Below are 22131 nucleotides of genomic sequence, written 5' to 3' on the forward strand. Positions count from 1 at the left end.
TATTGTACATGAGTAGAAATTCCTAAGGATCTTCTGACTGACTTGGAACTTCCTTAGGCGCCTGAGGAAGTAGAGGCGTTGTCGTGCCTTCTTCACAACACTGTCAATGTGTGTGGTCCATGTCAAATCCTCGGATATGTGGGCTCCGAGGTACTTGAAACTGTTCACTCTCTCAACCGGTGCCCCGTCGACGCTGAGGGGGCTGTAGTCCTTGACCCCTGACCTCCTGAAGTCCACAATCATCTCTTTTGTTTTGCTGACGTTCAGGGAGAGGCAGTTCTCCTGACACCACTGTGACAGATTCTCTACCTCTTCCAGGTAGGCCCTCTCGTCGTTGGCAGAGATCAGGCCCACCACTACTGTGTCATCAGCAAATTTGATGATTGTGTTGTTGTTCCGCTGTGCTACGCAGTCATGTGTGTACAGGGAGTAGAGGAGGGGGCTCAGAACACAGCCCTGGGGGGCCCCTATGTTGAGCGTGATGGATGAGGAGGTGCAGTTGCCTGCTCTTACCACCTGGGGTCTGCCCGTCAGGAAGTCCAAGACCCACTGGCAGAGGTCATAGTTCAAGGCCAGGTCCCTGAGCTTGGCTATGAGTTTGGAGGGGACTATGGTATTGAATGCTGAGCTGTAGTCGATGAACAGCATTCTCACATAGTTCTCCTGCCTCTTGTCCAGGTGTGATGCTGCTGTGTGCAGCACATGGGCTATGGCGTCCTCCGTGGACCTGTTGGGGCGATATGCAAATTGCAGGGGGTCCAGGTTGATGGGGAGGGAGGAACAGATGTAGCCCTTCACTAGCTTCTCAAAGCACTTCATGGCTATGGAGGTGAGGGCTACAGGGCGGTAGTCGTTGAGGCAAGCGGGCGTAGATTTTTTTATAGTATAATAACTGAAAACATCTTTCAGTATCGGTGGTCACAGGAAGTGAACTCCTAACCCAAGCAGTGATGGTGACAAGACCCTCTACCCACTGAGCTTCACAGGTTAATGCTCAAGACCCTCTACCCACTGAGCTTCACAGGTCAATCACCATTTCTCTGAAGTATTTGAAACCTGACTTTTCACTAACTTACTTTAAAAGGTACCCAATTACCAACATGCACTGTGGTCGGATATGATTTGTTACCCGTACTTCTAATCGTGTGACATGTAGGCTAATCCATCACTCAGGGACCCTCTGTCTGGACTGACCACTCATGGGCCCTCTGTCTGGACTGACCACTCATGGGCCCTCTGTCTGGACTGACCACTCATGGGGCCTGTCTGGACTGACCACTCATGGGCCCTCTGTCTGGACTGACCACTCATGGGCCCTCTGTCTGGACTGACCACTCATGGGGCCTGTCTGGACTGACCACTCATGGGGCCTGTCTGGACTGACCACTCATGGGGCCTGTCTGGACTGACCACTCATGGGGCCTGTCTGGACTGACCACTCATGGGGCCTGTCTGGACTGACCACTCATGGGGCCTGTCTGGACTGACCACTCATGGGGCCTCTGGACTGACCACTCAGGGGCCCTCTGTCTGGATTGACCACTCAGGGGCCCTCTGTCTGGATTGACCACTCATGGGGCCTCTGGACTGACCACTCAGGGGCCCTCTGTCTGGATTGACCACTCATGGGGCCTCCGGACTGACCACTCGGGGGCCCTCTGTCTGGACTGACCACTCAGGGGCCCTCTGGACTGACCGTAGGCATGTCGTTTTGCACCAAGATCGTCTGCAGCAGCATCTTGCATGTAGGAATAACTTTGACACAATGACAGACGAGACACGTTTACGTCCCTTACGGCACAATATTTATTCAACAATATACAGATTGAGACATCTCGACTGGTCATCCGTTTTTTTTTATTAGTCTTGCTTTCACTCTTTTGTACATTTGTTATTTACAAGATTTAAAATAAGTATTTCTTTCCATTTTATACAACATCGATGGTACAGTGTTTTCACATCTTTAGCGGCTTCACTTTCGAGGCCTTTGAAAATTTGATTCATCATCATCATCCATAACCTGTTTTCCGCGTCATACACCGTTTCTGAGCCACAGAGCAGCACATGGACAGAAGGGCTCTCGACATGCACCTGGTCCCTCTCACACCCATCAACCAGACGGCTCCGTCTCTCTCTTGGGACCTCAGTAAGGTGTACACACAACGGATTCTGTGGAGGACATTTTGACTGAACTGCTTGCCATGAAGAAAGAGTCTGCTCTTTCCACCCCCCCCCCCCCCCCCCCACCCAAGAGGTTCAATCAAAACCAAAACAAAACAAAAAAGGAAATGTTGCATAGAATCAATTCAGACCTCGAAAATCTGAAATTTTGGTGCTGCCAGGATTGACGTGCAGCTTTTTTCTGACAAAACTTTTAAAAACTCCTAAAAACTCCTGAGACCTTCCTCACCTCTCGACTTATTTTTTGGTTTGGAAAGAAAAAAGAAAAAAATGAAATAAATAAAAAGCTTGTACCCTTAGCCTTTGTTTAAACAGAAATAAAAGCATTGTTTTGTAGGATGCGACATCGCTTAGAAGTACTACTTTGAAGAGACTAAAGACCCTGCATTGAGTGTATACACACGTTTCACACATCTAGAAGTATTCCCCCCCCCCTATCAATCACTTTGACAAAGAGGTGACGATGGATGAAGATTGGAATAAAGTGCATCATACTGTATGAGAACAAAGCCCACACTTTATATCACATGCAATGTAAACACAAGACACAGAGGGATAGTCCTCTATCCACCACACCAACGCCAGTGTGTAGCGCCACCACATGGCAGCGCTGAGGAACCTCTGGGGTCACGAGGCAGGAGCTCCGCGGTCTGACTGCTCTCAACTCGCAGCCAAATACAGCAGATGACGAGGACAACGTTGTGGTAAATAACAGCACAGGAATGACAGCTTAAGAGACGGCCCCAGGTGTGTGCGTGTGCTACAGTATTGTGTGTTGGGAGCCAGCTGTGCCCCTCTCTCTCTCTCTCTAACCCAGGCAGAGGACGAGCAAAAAGGGACAACATGGCTCCGTGACCCCAGAGATAAGACTCTAAGCACACATGGGACTCATCTAGAAAGATAAGACTCTAAGCACACATGGGACTCATCTAGAAAGATAAGACTCTAAGCACACATGGGACTCATCTAGAAAGATAAGACTCTAAGCACACATGGGACTCATCTAGGAAGATAAGACTCTAAGCACACATGGGACTCATCTAGAAAGATAAGACTCTAAGCACACATGGGACTCATCTAGGAAGATAAGACTCTAAGCACACATGGGACTCAGAGATATATATATATATTAGTGCTGTCAGGCGATTAAAAAAATGTATTGAATTAATTAATTAATCGCATAACCATTTTATGCCTGATATTCTATATTATATAATCATATTTCAAATAGCATGTGTCCGGATGGCAGAATTCAGTATCTACAAAACCTTCTGTTTAATCATCTTCCATCTATTCATTTGCTTAGATTTTTCAGGTCTGGTGACCAATTTGAGCATGGTGTTATTCACAGTCAAAGATACATTTCTTTTTATTGATATTCTCATTTGGTTTACAATTACAATTTACTCAAAATAAAATGTTCATTCAATCAATCATTGAATTGATTGATTGAATGAAAATTGTATTAACAGATTGCAGAATGGGTACAATACAGTACGGCTCAATACACACAATTTTAAAGGAAAACTCCAACATTTTGGGAAATTAGCTTATTTGCCATCTACCCTGGAGTTAAACAAGAAGAATACATACATTTTTCTTCTCTGTGCATGCAGTAGGGGTAGGACGACATTTGGAACTAGGCTAATGGAGGAACCTACTTCCAGTGACTGACGCTAAGCTAGGCTAACGGTGCGTGTCTTCCTACTCCTACTGCATGCACAGAAAAGAAAAAGGGTATGTATCTTCTTGTCTAACTCCAGGGTAGATGGCAAATAAGCTAATTTCCCAAAATGTTGGAGTTTTCCTTTAAGGGGATGCAGACCAGAGAAAGACTTTCATCTTGTTTACATCAGGGTCCCCCATTTTCAATTCATAATGAATTGTAAGTAAGGGTGCAACTTGCACCGTGCAATCCATTCTTTGTGGATCTAGCCCATAGTATTTCTGACAATGGGAATACATTCCCTGAGATCCATAGATGTCCCTAGAATCAGATACCAAGAACATGCAAATGGACCATATAAAAAAACGTCTGTAAATGTGTATTCTACGTTCTTATGGAATTAATGAGATAAAAAAAAAATATTATAATTTATTTTATTTTAAAAAAAAATCTTTTTTTTATTAATTTTGATGTACTTTTCATAACGTGATAATTTGCTGTGTAAATAATTAATCTAATTAACGCGATAAACTGACAGCCCTAATATATATATATATATATTCTAGATAACAGCAGCAGGAATGGATGCACTATTGGTACATGACGAGAGAGTGTGTATAATTATCACCTCCGATTGAACTGACTTTTATATACATTGGAACATAAAACCACTCATCCACCCTTTTATAAGAGAAATTAGGTGCTAGTAGACTTGGAAATGGAATTGGTTTGACATCACCTTGACATCTATAGGCTACACACACGTTATATTCTCGCACAGGCTTTTACACACACCAACAGGAATAGAGTGATAATCACTGTGAAAGTATTATGTCATATTAGCTTAGGAATTATACGCACACACATTCAAAATAAACAAGAATAAATACAGCTAGGCACAAGGGCACATTCAGCCATCAAACCAAACATCCCTTTTGTCCCACAACTTTGAAACAAACTATAAAATAGGCAAATGATCTTTAACTTAAGACACAAACAAACAGAAAATATTTATATAAAGGAAATAATGCATATTGGCACATTTGGCAAAGACTAGGGGGTCTGTCTGCCACAGGGGAAGACTGGGTTTGGCTCCCCGTGTTTCAGTTCGGGGAGCATCTGAAACAATGTTTTCACAGGGCACTGGTCATGCAGATTAGCATGCTATGTTCCACTGCCCTATTTCACTATTCTGTTGCTATGTTCAACTACATGTCTTGTGGGGTTAGCCGGTCAAAATTAAGATTTTTTTCATTTTCTTTTCAAGTTTGGTTCATTAAAAGACAAGGCTTACATGTGATATCATATCAATTGATTTTTACACACACTACAACTGAAATTAAAGACAATTTGTTTATGATTTGGCAATTTTACAAAGGCGATTTCACTACAGCTCTCATTTTCAATGAGAGCGAGTTGGCATTTTATGCTAGCCAGCTCCAATAAGAGAGCAGTACGTGTTCCGGTTCACATAGGACGGTAATAGGAAAATAGGGCAATTGACAGGCAGAGGGCGGTGCACTCCAGCAGGCTAACTAGCACTGTGCACACAGATAGGCATCTTACAACAGCAGAGGTCCAAATCAACTCCATGCATTTGAGAGAAGAAAAACAATTGCACTTCAAAATCACTACATAAAAAAAATTATAATTAAACAGGACATTTCAGGGAAATTAAAATTAAATTAAAATTATTCAAATCCAGCTCATTCCGATTCAGCCGTTTTTTTTCTTCTTTTACGTTGACAGGCAAGGAATAAAATTCAAACAAAAACCTGAAGACAAGTCAGTCGTGCTATTATTTTGCAGATAAATTCGGTGTGCATAAGATGAAATAAAACACGAGGCCAAGATAAACAGTCACAACTCCTCGTACGCACAGATTATACAGTGTTCGAATCCTTGGAATGGATTTATACTCCCAAACCCGTCAAGTTCTTCAGTGGTGGCTTTAGAACCCAGGGAAGGGGGGCGGGGGGCATTAGTCAAGTCCCGCCTCCTCTGACAGACTTATGGGGAGACAGGTGTCGTCGAGTGGCAGGTGGCACAATGAGGTAGAACAAAAAAAAAGTTTCATGAACATCCAATCACAGCACACAACACTGGATGATCGTCATGGTGACCTGCGACCGCTGAGGCCAAGTGACCGCTAGGAGCCTCTAGAGGGCAGTAATTCACCTGCCTGCATAACGAAGAGGAAAATCAATACATTATGATCAGACGTCATCAAGCCACAGCTTTTACAGACTTGACTGAAAGACGAGTGCTTTCGAATGGAAGGATCACGTTAAGTACATGGAACCATATCACCATCCGTCTTGAAATACAGTCAATGTCTTGCACTTAAAAATATTCCATCTATATATTGTTATGAATGTTTTTCTTTTTTTCTTTTGTTTTATTATACACAGTTCTCCCGCAATATCTTCACTGGGAGCTTCACTAGGACTGACGTGAATCACCAGAGGACCTGGTATTAAAGTGAGATGAATTGTCGTATCCCAGTTCCTCCTGTTTAGCTGCACGGTAGCAATATCCCTCCAGCGCCTTGGCCTGCTGCAGAGCTCAAACACTCAACACGACACCAGTTTTCATTTCAAGAGTTCAAGAGTTTTGAAAACGATCCCAGATCACAAAAAAACAGAGTAGAAATGATTACCAAAAACAAACGTGAAGCTTGTGATGGGGCTAAACCTTTAAAGAGATACAAAAAATCACTTGGTCTAGGTGTTGAATCTCTGGAAAATCATTGTCACAAATCAAGAACACATTTCGGTTTGCGGTTTTTCCTTCAAACATAATAAAAAAAAATTATAATAATAATGCGTGTGTTCAAATATTTTCCATCATTTTAAATGAGGACCGCGTGTCGACTGGGATGAGGACTGTGGACTTATCCCAAGCCCTGCCCTCTTTTCTTGATCCTCCAATTGCAACCGTTGCTTCAGAGGGATTGGAGGATCAAGAAAAGAGGGCGGGTTGAGATAGGTCCATTACGTGAGTTATTCCGATCCTCATCCTGACGACCAAGGATTTTACAATCCTCCTTAATGCATCCATAAGAAATTATATCCATAAAACAATGTCAAATTCAGAACAGCAACAACAATAAAATAACTAGATGGTTGTCGTCGGTACAGATTGCACGTGACCCCAGGAATGAAACAGAATGATCCTCCACTCGTCTTCATGTGAGCCTATGGTCATCTTATTGCTGATTCCATACAAAATAGACTCCTCCCCCCGTTTCAGTCAGAAACTTTAAATGTTTGAAATGTTACAGACCCCCCCCCCCTTTTTTAAACCCTTTCAGGCTTGTAGAATTAGATTGGAATTTTGATGATGTCACGGTGGCTACTGGCCACTGGAATCTATAGACTTGGTTTCACTGGAATTCCGTCACGAGGAGAACAGTTTAGACCGAAAGAATTTCCTGTCAACTGATTGCTTTAGCGAAAACATCATAACAGGAAATAAACTCTGGGTCACTTTGAAACCCTCTACAGTGGTAGAATTCTACGGCGGAATTCTGAGAAAAATGTCCCCCCCAAAAAACTTTTCTCCACAGTACCCCCCCCCCCCCCCCCACCCCCACTAATCCCATCTTTCTGTTGTTCTATAATTTCTGTGAGGCTTCGATCACAGGTGGAATGCTCAGTTTGGTCAGGGGGCAGGATGATAGTCTGGTAGACTGTTAGTGTAGGTACAGCTGTGGACAGTCATGTCCTTCACAGACAGGATGATAGTCTGGTAGACTGTTAGTGTAGGTACAGCTGTGGACAGTCATGTCCTTCACAGACAGGATGATAGTCTGGTAGACTGTTAGTGTAGGTACAGCTGTGGACAGTCATGTCCTTCACAGACAGGATGATAGTCTGGTAGACTGTTAGTGTAGGTACAGCTGTGGACAGTCATGTCCTTCACAGACAGGATGATAGTCTGGTAGACTGTTAGTGTAGGTACAGCTGTGGACAGTCATGTCCTTCACAGACATTCACTCTCCTCATTAAAAACCACCCGTCGTCTACTGCAGATGAAGACAGTGATTTGATTTCATGACGTTTTAACGTTTGAGGGGTGACAGAAACCTTTCCTATCTGCACACACACACACACACACACACACACACACACACACACACACACACACACACACACACACACACACACACACACACACACACACACACACACACACACACACACACACACACACACACACACACACACACACACACACACACACACACACACACACACACACACACACACACACACACACACACACGTACCTACTAGGTAGGTAGAGAGGAGATGTTAGGGGTGAAGAAACACTGAAGGTGTGTGTTTGTGTGTACCAGTAGGTAGTATAGTATGTGTGTATACCAGTAGGTAATATAGTGTGTGTGTAGTGTGTAGTATGTCTGCCTCACACCTGTGATATGATCTGCATGTTGAAGCTGGGGGAGCGTGACTGCTTGGTGAGGGGAGCTGAGGCCAGGAGGTCCCGCGCCTCCTCTGGCCTCACCAAGTGCTCCTCCTGCAGGCTGATGGTGGACTGGCGGTGGGGGCCGCCCCCCATCAGGCCCCCGCTCGACATCAGGCCCCCGCCCCCCATCAGGCCCCTGCCCTCCATTAGGCCCCCGCCGCCCATCAGGTCCACGCCCTCCATGAGGCCCCCGCCCCCCATCAGGCCCACGCCCTCCATCAGCGCCTCGCCCCCCATCAGGCCCACGCCCCCCTCGGAGCCTCCTGCTGCCTCCCCTTTGTCGCCGCCTCCGTTGAGGTTGAGGTTCATGCAGTCGAAGGACTTGCTGGAGGAGGCGCTGTCAGTCCGGTCCAGCGCGGTGCCGGCGGGGAAGCTCAGGCGCTTCTTGATGGGGCTCATCTCCACCACGTCCATGGCGACCGCGGGGGACTGCTGCTTCTGGTGGTGTCTCCTCAGGGGGGCCTGGGGTTCCACCGCCAGCTCCCGCTGTTTCTCCGCCTCCCTCTCGCACTCGCACTCCCTCTCACGCTCCCTCTCCCTCTCGCACTCCCTCTCCCTCTCACGCTCCTTCTCCCTCTCCCTCTCGCGCTCCTTCTCCCTCTCCTTCTCCCTCTCCTTCTCCCTCTCCCTCTCCCTGTCTCGGGACAGCCGGGCTGTAACGGCCTTCTTGATGCTGCTGCTGCTGCCGCCCTTCAGGCTGCCGCCTCGGGGTCCCGCCCCGCCGCCCGCCTTGGTGCCGCTGGGCTGGCTGCTGTTGGATGCCCCGGAGGAGAAGCCCTCGTCCGGGTCGTTGACGTTGAATGAGTCCTCCCCGACACTCATGCCGTCCGCCTCTGCGTAGGGACACGCACAGAAAAGAAAGAATGACGGACAAAGAGACATCTGTGAGAGGTATGGAGGAATTACCCATTTGAGATTGAGACCGTTTAAAAGCTGAGAGATTGTAACCGAGATGGTTTTGTCAAATGACACAATGCCTGATCGGTGTCAGAAATCCTTATTAGAGTGGGCGCTGGGCAGCGTATTAATCATGATCTAACGATTATCTTTCAATTCAATCAGAGACCAGAAATAGGTGGGTGATCAGAGTGAAAACCCTACAGCAGGATATTAGAAGCCTCTCACTGCAGAGTCTAGCAGCAGCCACACACTATGGACTGTCACTGTGATCCTGGGAAAGAACAAAGCTTTAACTAAATCATTCTCCTTAATTATAGTTGCTGAGTAATACCGCCACAGTGTGCTCATAAACTATGCAGAATGAAATTAGGAGACCAAGTTAGATGCCTCCCAGCCGGTCACTGAATACAATTTAATTCATACACGGATTATGCTCTTTCATTAGGCCCTTAAAAGTAAATCATACGTAAACCTCTTTGACCTTGAGTTGTCGTTCAGTTGTTGTAATGCTGATTGACCAACTAATATTCCTGAAGTCAAGTTCAGCGTGAACTTGATTTTGTGTGGTGGAAATGCTTATCAATAATGACAAAAAGCTGCCAATGTCGAGGCCTAACCGGTAACTTAAACATAGAAAGATGTTTGGCAATACATACAGTATCACATAAAAAAAGGAAACAAATAATTTATAAAAAATTATTTTGCCTTTTTTAACGTTTTCTCCCATCCCCAAATTTCCCTTTTATACCAATTACCCCCTGGTTGTTGCACTGCCCTAGTGTCAGTCTGGGGAGGGTGTAGACTACCACATGCTGCCCTAGTGTCAGTCTGGGGAGGGTGTAGACTACCACATGCTGCCATACTGTCAGTCTGGGGAGGGTATAGACTACCACATGCTGCCCTACTGTCAGTCTGGGGATGGTGTAGACTACCACATGCTGCCCTACTGTCGGTCTGGGGAGGGTGTAGACTACCACATGCTGCCATACTGTCAGTCTGGGGAGGGTGTAGACTACCACATGCTGCCCTACTGTCAATCTGAGGAGGGTGTAGACTACTACATGCGGCCCTACTGTCAGTCTGGGGAGGGTGTATACTACCACATGCTGCCCTACTGTCAGTCTGGGGAGGGTGTAGACTACCACATGCTGCCCTACTGTCGGTCTGGGAAGGGTGTAGACTACCACATGCTGCCATACTGTCAGTCTGGGGAGGGTGTAGACTACCACATGCTGCCCTACTGTCAGTCTGGGGAGGGTGTAAACTACCACATGCTGCCCTACTGTCAGTCTGAGGAGGGTGTAGACTACCACATGCCTCCTCCGATACATGTTGAGTCACCAGCCGCTTCATTTTCACCTGACAGCAAGGAGTTTCACTGGGAGAACGTAACGCACACAGAGATTCACGCCATAGGGGCCCCGACCAAGCTTCCCACCCACAAACACTGCCAATTGTGTTCGTAGGATGACTGACCAAGCCGGAGGTACCGCTGCCTGGAATTGAACCCGGGTCTCTGTGGTGGTAGGCGAGTGCTTAGACCTCTACACTACCCAGCCACACCGCCAAAAAAACATTTCTGGGGACTTTGAAAACTTCAAAAGAGAAACACAGCATGCATAAATAGATCTAAACTTTTAACTATATAATCCAGCGGTTCTCAAACTACGGGTCGCGAGTTGCGACCCAAAGTGGGGTCTTGGGTAGGCGACAGCGCATTGGCAAGTGTAAAAAAGAAATCAATAAAAAAAAGAAAACTACAATCTTTTTATTATTTTATTTTATGTTCTGGCAACATATTTTGGCTAAATATGCCTCGTTTTATAAATGTGTATTGATAACATAGTGCTGTAATAACAATTTCTAATAAATATGCATGATCAAGTTCAACAATGTGTGCTTTATTTTGATATTCCTTAATTCCAGGTTGAAATTACACAATACATTAACACTTTGAGTGCCAGCCACGAGAAATCTTGTTAGTTCATGCCATGCGTTGAGTGCCAAAAACGAGAAATCTTGTTATTTAATCGTTATTTTATTTATTATCGATTTCCATAAATTGTTCATCAATCTAGCCTTACGTTACCATTGGGGATCTATCTGAGCTCGAACAGGGAAAATACTGCCCCCTATCGTCTCTCCGGATGGTATTGCACGCATGGGATTGGACTGGACTGAATGAAATGGATGGGAAAAAAAGAGTCCGGAATCCACATTACTTGTCAGGCATGTAACCGGAGACGATCCCATTCATTGCCGAGCCGCAGAACAGCGTGGAATATGTGTTTCCAGTACCCAGCGTTGGGTCAATAAACGCGATCGATATTTGGAATGGCGATCAGGAATTGGAATAATCTTTTTGGAGAACATCTGATTTGAGGTAAGGAATCTATTTTACCAGTCTTGGGATAATCAGAGTTTTTTTTCACCTATATCTCAGCGTGTCCCATATGTGTGTGTGTGCGATAGATTTTTCAGCCCGCTTCTCTAGCATGCATAAATACACATATACTATCGATAATCTAGCGTTTATTTGAAAACGATTCATAAATAGGCCGAAAAATGACCGTGTTTTGTGTATTCCACTAAAGCGCGATTCCTGCATAATCACCTTTTTTTCTGGAAGTTTCCAAAAACTAATGTTTTTCAAAATGGTATAAAACGGAAATGTACCGATTAAAAAAACAATCCGTTTCGACAATGTTGACTGCAAACAAGTCATTGATAAGCGACGGGCGTATTAGACACATAGCCATAATTTAAGATATAGTTTATGCGTTCGCAAATGTGCTCGCCCTCCCATTGATTACAGCGCTGGCACTCAAGCGCTAAATTGTGCGCCCCCTGCTGGCACTCAAAGTGTTAAGTGTGAGGTCGCCAAAAAAAATCCTAAATAAAATATGGTTGTGGTATAAAAAAGTTTGAGAACCCCTGATCTAATCCATCTATGGGTCCATTGTTTGAAAGCTGAAAGGGAAAGAAATTACAACATTACAAATTAAACAGGTAAGGAGGGGGGGGGGGGGGGGGGGGGGGGGGGTCTGTTAAAACAGTCTCTCGCCACCATGCAGTTGGGGCAAGCAGAACCGGAACCAGAACTCCACAGGCAGTAGGAGGACCAGAGAAAGACGATAAGGACCAACATGCACAGGACAAGAAGATGAGAAGACACATGCTCTTCCTGCAACACTCCCTAGTTTGACGTGCAGCCCTGAGTTGGTGGGCATTGTGGCTGGCTGGGTGGCTGCCTGGCTGGATAGGATAGAAGGAGCCTGCCAATGTGGGGAGAACATCCGAGCGAGACCAGACACCTCACAGGATCAATAGCACTCACAATTATAACCGACAAGATACTGAGGCCAGATGGGCCCCGTCTGCTGTCTGTCACAAGCCAAACCAAGCCTGGACATAAGAGGAAGAAGCAAAGCTCAAAGAACTTGGCAGACAAGAAATGTCCAGGCTTTTTATATCTGCCACTAAAGTTCCCTCAGTTCCACAAAGAGATATAGGCCCAAATTATAGGCTCAACCTCCAGCTAGTTCCATATTACAGAAACAGAAACCCCAAAGTGTTCTGTGCACTCGAGTCATAAATCTCTCAAGATCTCAGGGGCCACAGTTTCATAGCTAGATGGCAGAGTTCCATTCTAATGAAACAGAAATCAGTTCAATTTAACAATTGAATCAAGTTTTAATGACAGTATGTATGGGTGTGAAGTGGGATGGTAGGCAGATGGGACACTGACCATAAGCTAAATAATGAGCTGATTTTGTCGTGTGAAAAAGCTCTTCATGTCACATGGTGAACCACGCTGACAGTAGACAGCACTCTTCATGTCACATGGTGAACCACGCTGACAGTAGACAGCACTCTTCATGTCACATGGTGAACCACGCTGACAGTAGACAGCACTCTTCATGTCACATGGTGAACCACACTGACAGTAGACAGTACTCTGGACGCACATTCAACAAGACAGAATGGATGACGATTCCCACTAGCAAAAGCTTTTGCCCTTGTAGATTAAATTGCTGCAATTTGACTGTTTTAATAAGAGAATAAAACAAGAGTTGACTATTATAGAAATAGTCTGTTCACTTGGTCTTTTGTCATTTGACATCAAGCACATCATGAGTGTTTAATATGTGGGTGTTCTTGGTTGACCATGCACATGCTATGACATGAGGAAACTGGCTCTTTCTCACTCTCTGAGCTTGCTGCTAAACCGAGACACAAGAGAAATGCAACATAGATGGCACACAAAATTGGAATTACAAGCAGGAAAGGAACGACACTGAGGAGTTAAACGGAGGCCGTCTCTCTCAGTAAAATGGGCACACTGGCCTGAGTGTCCAAAGTCTTGTTGTGGAGAGGCTATCAAGACACATCCAGGGCACAACAATGACATGTACACGCTACTCTTGTAAACTGAGCTTTGGCCGTTTAAAACGTCAAAATAACCCAATCAAACGTGAAGATATCAGGTCGTTTTTTTACGTCAAAATCTAAGGTACAGCTCGACAGAAGAGCCAGAGGAGCGGAGGTCAAGTTGCACATGCTCAGTGACTGACCAGGGTGGCACACTAAGGCAGGTCACATGACGAAGAACAGCAAGGTCAGAGAGAGAGAGAGAGAGAGGACAATGACATGATGGAAGGTCCATGCAAAACGGCCCCCTAGCCACACTTCCTTCAAACCCAGAATAGGAGACTTCACTCTCCAAAGAGAGGGCAGTAGCAGTGGTAATAGGGAGGGTTGTTGTTGTTGTTGTTGTTGTTGTAGTAGTAAGGAACCTGATAGGACTGGATGAGTTAGTATACTCTGGGAAAGAGAAGAGGCAGGATGGGAACGCATCAACGCTCAGTTAGCCCCTGAGTTGGGGGGAGGGATAGAGAGGGCACCTCCTCCTGCGACCCTCCCTGCCCCAAGTGCACCGCGCATCCACCCGTCCCCTACCCTCGAGCTTGACCGGGGGCGCGATGCTGCCGCTACTGCTGTGGTGGCTGTCGTGAGCCCGCCCTCCTCTCTCCGGGTTGGCTGCCGCATCCCAGGGGTGATGATGGTGGTGGTGGGCGTGGCTAGGAGAATTGATGTTGAGGCGGTTGTCTGCATCGCCCGAGTGGTCAAAACAATCTGGGAGTGAACGACACAGACGGGGGAGACAAGCTCCTTAGTGCCCTGCGCCCCATCAGGACCTCAGCATGGATACAACAAGCCCAGCCTCTCTCTCTCTCGGATGATGCTGCCCCTAGATCCAACATCCAACTCTTATAGGGGATACTGCAATCCAACTGTATTAAAGATGTCCGTTGCCATGTTTGATGTCATTCGGTCCTCCTAATCCATCCCACGGTGCAAAGCGTCTTCGCTTCAGGACTAATACTAATATTTGTATTTGTATATTTCTCTGGCCAGGAAAAGGGATCAAGCACCTCCTCCCTTACTCCTTTTTTGCCTTTTAAGCTTTCTGGGAGAAAAGGGGGCGGGGGGGACCAGGTGAGGGGAGAGGAAAGGAGGATACAGGGGGAGGGATGACCAGGTGAGGGGAGAGGAAAGGAGGATACAGGGGGAGGGATGACCAGGTGAGGGGAGAGGAAAGGAGGATACAGGGGGAGGGATGACCAGGTGAGGGGAGAGAAAAGGAGGATACAGGGGGGAGGGAGGACCAGGTGAGGGGAGAGGAAAGGAGGATACAGGGGGAGGGATGACCAGGTGAGGGGAGAGAAAAGGAGGATACAGGGGGAGGGATGACCAGGTGAGGGGAGAGGAAAGGAGGATACAGGGGGAGGGATGACCAGGTGAGGGGAGAGAAAAGGAGGATACAGGGGGAGGGATGACCAGGTGAGGGGAGAGGAAAGGAGGATACAGGGGGAGGTGTGAACAAAAGGCCTTGAAAGGAACTTCCACAGTGGCCAAATATCAGCACCAACAGCGTGGATGTGGATGTTATAAGCTTTTGTCTGGTAGATTAGGAGGACCATGGCATCAAACATGGTGGAAGCCATCTTCAATAAGAGTTTCCCACTTATTACTCATTATTATAATACTAATGACTTATTATTGTCTTATTACTCAGGGTAATATAACAAAAAGTCATTTTGAAATCTGGCTGAACTGTGCCTTTAAAAGTAATCATTCTTTGAGATGAAATAGAGCTGAATCAGTGTTAAGCATCTAGAGACGTCTTGTACTCTGCTTGGAAACCATAGGAGAATCCCACGCAAGAGAACAAGACAGAGAAACACAGAGCGAGGAAGAGCAGTGAGAGCAGTGATGGAGCAACACTGGCACAAATAGAGGCACAGAGAGACTATGCACTGTTTGAACATGTTGTAACATGTTGTATCAAACACTATTTGGACAGGTTGCTCATGATGTCTGAGTGGATCACATACACAACACCTTCTCACCGGTCACAGAAAAAAAAGGTTCCTCTCAACCTAAAAAGTTCAGTATTTCACAGATTGAGAAGATAAAATAAATAATAATAATAATAATAATAATAATAATAATAATAATAATAATAATAATAATAATAATAATAATAATAATAATAATAATAATAATAATAATACAAAGGAAAACATATGGATGAACTAGTCAAAGGTTTGCAGTTTCTGTGATGCGTAACATGGTAAAATCTCTGCAGTAGTCTGGTGTCACCTTCACACGAATTTATTGACTTTGGAAACATCATGCATTTATTGAATTGTATTCACTGTCTTTTTAAACAGTGAATTTCATTGAACTTTAAAATGATTAAACTGAAAAACAAAAAAACATGGTTTAAAAACATGACCGACTTAAAAACATGACCTGGTTTAAAATCATGACCCGACTAAAAGTCCATTATCTTAGAAGTCGTAAAAACATAACTGAAAATAATAAATTACCGACACCTACTTACTTTTCCCCCAAGTTGCACAATAAAAATAAAACGTAAGAAGAAATTTAGGAGCACAGTGAAAAATGTTTGTACCGATTATTTATATTCTTTTTATCCACTTTTTCTCCTCCTGTTTTTCTGTATTTTTCTCCCATCCCAATTTAGTCGTTATGCCAATTACCCCCTCCTCTTCCTGGTTGTTGCGCGCATGTGCCCCCCACTGGTCGGTCTAGGGAGTCCTGAAGTCTATCACATGCTTCCTCCGATACATAGGAGACAGCCAGCAGCCTCTTTTCACCAGACAGCGCGGACTCTCCCCTGGTCCTACTCTACAGCACCCTGGTCCGTCTGGCAGAGTTTCAGTGTTCCACTCTACAGCACCCTGGTCCTACCCTCTACAGCACCCTGGTCCTACCCTCTACAGCACCCTGGTCTTGGGTGTCTTACCTCCTCTCTTCCAGCGGTGCCGTCGTATGGAGGCGGTGGTGATAGCGGAGATGGAGATACGGCTGACGGTGGGGGTCACCTCCACCTGCAGCAACTTGCGACCCCGCGGCTCATCTGGAGCGCTTTCCGGCAGTGAGCTCATCATGGCGTTCCCCAGCTGACATGCGACACACACACACCACACACACAGTTTAGTTATAGGGATAATTAGCTAGCTAATCAGTTTAGTTATAGGGATAATGAGTGAGCTAGACAGATTAGTTATAGGGATTATGAGCTAACTAATCAGGTTAGTTATAGGGATAATTAGCTAGCTAAACAGTTTAGTTATAAGGATAATTAGCTAGCTAAACAGTTTAGTTATAGGGATAATGAGCTGGCTATTTAGTTATAGGGATAATGAGCTAGCTAAACAGTTTAGTTATAGGGATAATGTGCTAGCTAAACAGTTTAGTTATAGGGATAATGGTTTAGCTAATCAGTTTAGTTATAGGGATAATGAGCTGGCTATTTAGTTATAGGGATAATGGGAGCATGTCTATGGTCCCCGGGTCCTATGTTCCCCGGGTCCTATGTTCCCCGCTTTGATTGATTGATTGATTGAACATTTTAGACCACCAGCCCTGATTCCAAACTCTAACCTTAAACAGTTCGAAAGAGGGCCTAAGCGTAACCGTTCGAAACAAGGCGGACATTAATAATTAATAAAATAATAAAAATTAATAAGATGTTCAATCTATTAAGATAAGATAAGATAAGATATTCCTTTATTAATCCCCTTGGGGAAATTCCAGAATGAATTAATCAATCAAAGCGGGGAACATAGAACCCGGGGAACATAGGACCCGGGGAACATAGGGATGATCCCGGGATAATGAGCTAGCTAAACAGTTTAGTTATAGGGATAATGGGCTAGCTAATCAGTTTAGTTATAGGGATAATGAGCTAGCTAATCAGTTTAGTTATAGGGATAATCAGTGAGCTAAACAGTTTAGTTATAGGGATAATGAGCTAACTAATCAGGTTAGTTATAGGGAGAATTAGCTAGCTAAACAGTTTACCGTACTTTTCGCACTATAAGCCGCACCTGACTATAAGCCGCAGCAGCTAAATTGAATGATGTGTACATATATAAGCCGCACTGGACTATAAGCCGCATGTGTTTTAATGTTTAATTACCATATTATGTAAGGAGTGGACCCTGCGGTTTAATTTAACTCAACACGGGAAACCTCACCCGGCCCGGACACGGAAAGGATTGACGGATTGATTGCTCTTTCTCGATTCTGTGGGTGGTGGTGCATGGCCGTTCTTATATTGAGCTTGAAGTTCCCACCTCTACAGAGAATGACTCCCACATCTACAGAGAATGACTCCCACCTCTACAGAGAATGACTCCCATTGGGACACAATACTGTCGGACAAATAACAAGAATTAACTCATTTGTATTAAGTTTAGCAAATAAGGGAACAGATAAATAACATTTCAATGCAGTAAAAAAAGCAATATTTCGATTTTTGGGTTTTGTCCACATATAAGCCGCACCGTTATATAAGCCGCAGGGTCGAAAAATGGGGGAAAAAGCCGCGGCTTATAGTCCAAAAAGTACGGTAGTTATAAGGATAATTAGCTAGCTAAACAGTTTAGTTATAGGGATAATGAGCGAGCTAACAGTTTAGTTATAGGGATAATGAGCTGGCTATTTAGTTATAGGGATAATGAGCTAGCTAAACAGTTTAGTTATAGGGATAATGGGCTAGCTAATCAGTTTAGTTATAGGGATAATGAGCTAGCTAATCAGGTTAGTTATATGGATAATTAGCTAGCTAATCAGGTTAGTTATAGGGATAATGAGCTAGCTAAGAGATTAGTTATAGGGATAATGAGCAAGCTAACAGTTTAGTTATAGGGATAATTAGCTAGCTAAACAGTTTTGTTATAGCGATAATGAGCTAGCTAATCAGTTTAGTTATAGGGATAATGAGCTAGCTAATCAGTTTAGTTATAGGGATAATGAGCTAGCTAAACAGTTTAGTTATAGGGATAATGAGCTAGCTAATCAGTTTAGTTATAGGGATAATGAGCTAGCTAAACAGTTTAGTTATAGGGATAATGAGCTAGCTAATCAGGTTAGTTATAGGGATGAGCTAGCTAACAGTTTAGTTATAGGGATAATGAGCGAGCTAATCAGGTTAGTTATAGGGATAATGAGCTAGCTAATCAGTTTAGTTATAGGGATAATGAGCTAGCTAAATTATTTTGTGCTTATAGATGGATTATTAATTCAGTTTGCGAATACCGGTAGCCACACTAGCTAGCATCTTTGTCACAAAGTTCACTTCCCGGAAATAAACATACAACGGGCAGAAGTGGGCGGGGCAAAATAAGGTGAATAGGCAGGGTTTCTTAAACTATTGGATTGGAACCCAAAATGGTCAACATTACAAGACAAATGTTTACACTGAGCTGGGTTACCCAGACACACGCACACACATTTTCTGTTTTTATTTTGATATTATTGTTGTTGTCATCATATATATTTATTTAGTTACTATTAGTTTGCCATCACTTCTATGTTGTCATTTTCTGTATGTTAATTTTGTCTTACCAGTTACAGTATAATGTTGTTGGTCTTACCAGTCACAGTATAATGGTGTTGGTCTTACCAGTTACAGTATAATGGTGTTGGTCTTACCAGTTACAGTATAATGGTGTTCGTCTTACCAGGAGTGGTTCGGAGTAGAGTTCCAACTGGGCTCTGTACAGGATGTCCTCCAGTGCTTCCCTCCCCATCTCCCATTCTCCATTGTATCTACATAGCGCGCGCACACACACGCATGCGCACACACACACACACACACACACACACACACACACACACACAGGTAATACGTAACACTGGCTCTTTTGAGTAAACGGCATGTGTCTGACAAGGAGCCTTGATGTCTGAGTCACATCCGCTTGTCTATTATTAAAAACATGAGAGAGAGTGAGCAAGAGAGACAGAGACAGAGACAGAGACAGACAGACAGACAGACAGACAGACAGACAGACAGACAGACAGACAGACAGACAGACAGACAGACAGACAGAGAGAGAGAGAGAGAGAGAGAGAGACAGAGACAGAGACAGAGACAGAGACAGAGACAGAGACAGAGACAGAGACAGAGACAGAGACAGAGAGAGAGAGAGAGAGAGAGAGAGAGAGAGAGAGAGAGAGAGAGAGAGAGAGAGAGAGGCCTCATCAAGAGAAGTCAAGCAAAATACCTAGACACAGGACTGGCCACTCTGCTCTCATATAAATTCTCAATAAGCGCAACAGTGTCTCAGGAGGTACAGTAGAGCGCTCATCTAACCAGAAGGTTCCCAGTTTGATTCTGTCCCCTCGTGACCTAGAAGTGTCATTGAGCAAGACACTTAACCCCCAACTGCTCCTGATGAGCAGGTTGGCACCTTGCATGGTTGCCTCCGACATGTGAGGCATAAGTTGTAAAGCGCTTTAAATAAAAGCGTTATATAAATGTAGTCCATTTACCATATTAGGGTGGATCCAAAAGTCTCCCCGTCTGCTTGATTCATACAGAGGGGAATAATAACAAGGGCAGTTTGTTTGGAATGAAGGTAGAAGATCAAGGCTTCCCCCTCTGACCATTCATCTGTCTATGTCTGTGTAACAACCAAGATGTTGTTAGTCCATTAGTCATGTTCTATGCTCTTTTCCCTCGTTAAGTGCATCCCTGGTAAGCAACAATGTAAAGAGGTCCTTCCGCATGACTGCATATACAGGAAACACATTTTGATATATTTGACAATCACCTATTAAATTAGTTCATGGCTATTAGTTGACTGAGTGGATTTCTTAAGTGGGGGACATGCTAAATGAAGATAAGACACAGCTATCGATAGCATGAGGGTGGCTAATGATCAAATCGCATGTTCCTTAAGTTATCCACTTGTTTAGGTTGGGATCACTGATTGGGCCTTTAACTTCAGATTAGATTATAATGTCATATCACCATTAAAAATGCACATGGACAAATAATAAAGGAATAAACGACGGTAAAAGATTATGGTCAACACTACATTCATTAAATGCTAGAATGTGGACATGAGTTACACATGTCCCTTGACTTCAGAGTAGAAGATCACAAGATCAGGACAATTGACCCATCTCAGACCCCACCCCCTTTTCTTGATCCTCCAATCACAATTGTTGCTTCGAGGTTAGGATGAGTCACACTTGTTACTTGACATCAGAGAATATTATGATGTCAAATCCACAGTCCGTAATACAGATGGGAAAGTAATGAAAGGAACAATACAAGTTTATTTGGAATAAATAAAAGGAAAAAAAGGTCTGGTAAAGGATGCAAGAATGTTGTGAACCTCATGATGTTCCTCTAACTTCAGCGTAGATTAAAGACACAAGACTGAAACAAATATGAGGATGAGTGTGCTTATCGCAAAAGGTGTGAATGGGGAGGGTGTAGACTACCACATGCTGCCCTACCGTCAGTCTGGGGAGGGTGTAGACTACCACATGCTGTCCTACTGTCAGTCTGGGGAGGGTGTAGACCAGGGGTCGGCAACCCTAGGCACGTGTGCCCGCATTGGCACGCGGGAGCATTTTCATTGGCACAGGGGGCAGCATTTAATTTATTCTTTTCTTTGCTTTGAAATATTAGTGAAATATTTTGCACTGTTGTCGCATTTATCTTGTTGAAATCCTCCCACAGGTTCTTTTTTGTAAGTCGACTGTTTTGCACACCCCTATGACAGCTATACAGCTGTTCCCATGGTGCTCAGCTGTCAGCAGTCAGCTGGCCTCCCGCACCCGGGCGCAGTTCCCAGGTAATCACACAGTGCTGCGGTTGCATTCTGTATGTGCCGTCTTTCATGATGGCAACCCCCGCTAAGAAAGTTAAAGCAAAGGAAATTCGAGCATTCCAGCCCTCATGGACAGACGACTACAGGTTTGTGTGTCAGAAGGACCGTGCTGTGTGTACTTTATGTTTAGAAAATGTAGTTTGCCGAACGTCAGGTGTGAAACGCCATTTTGAGACGAAGCATCAAAAAAGTTTCAAAGATCAGGCGGATAAGGCAGAATCGATTAAACGTGCCGTGGCCAGGTATGGAAAGCAAGCCAGCACCCTCAAAGTGTTCACGACTGCTAAAAACCACGCAACTGAAGCAAGCTATCGCATTGCTCATTGCATTGCGAAATGTGGAAAGCCATTCACTGATGGCGAGTATATCAAGGAGGCTTTTCTCTGTAGCTCAGATGTTTTGTTTGAAGGCTTGCCAAACAAAGAGACAATGAAATCAAGGATAAAAGATAAGATATCCCCATGTCAGCTCGAAGTGTCGAGCGACACATCAACGAAATGTCAGAAAATATCAGAGAACAGCAAACAGCTGGATTAAAAGATGCTCCGGTGTGCAGCTTAAAGTGACCAACTACAGCCCCCAGATAACAGAGCTCAGTAAAGCAAAACAGGGCCAGGGATCTCACTGACAGCGACAGGTAGGCAGCTGTTTATTTTCCTACACATGGGGCTG

General features: G+C 44.6%; 1 protein-coding gene across 1 annotated transcript in view; it reads right to left on the reverse strand.

The window, feature by feature from the left end:
- Positions 1 to 8275: 8275 nt before the first annotated feature.
- LOC311228130 (hyccin 2-like) overlaps positions 8276 to 22131 on the reverse strand; it is a gene marked incomplete at its 3' end in the record, with an annotated part of 330310 nt that continues 316454 nt past the window's right edge. Inside the window, 4 exon segments of the mRNA XM_084314043.1 lie at positions 8276 to 9168; positions 14195 to 14371; positions 16572 to 16728; positions 19297 to 19384. Coding sequence (XP_084170169.1) covers positions 8276 to 9168; positions 14195 to 14371; positions 16572 to 16728; positions 19297 to 19384 — 1315 coding nt within the window.

This window comes from Notolepis coatsorum, assembly GCF_963971535.1.
Source record: "Notolepis coatsorum genome assembly, chromosome: 5".
Lineage (NCBI taxonomy): Eukaryota > Metazoa > Chordata > Actinopteri > Aulopiformes > Paralepididae > Notolepis > Notolepis coatsorum.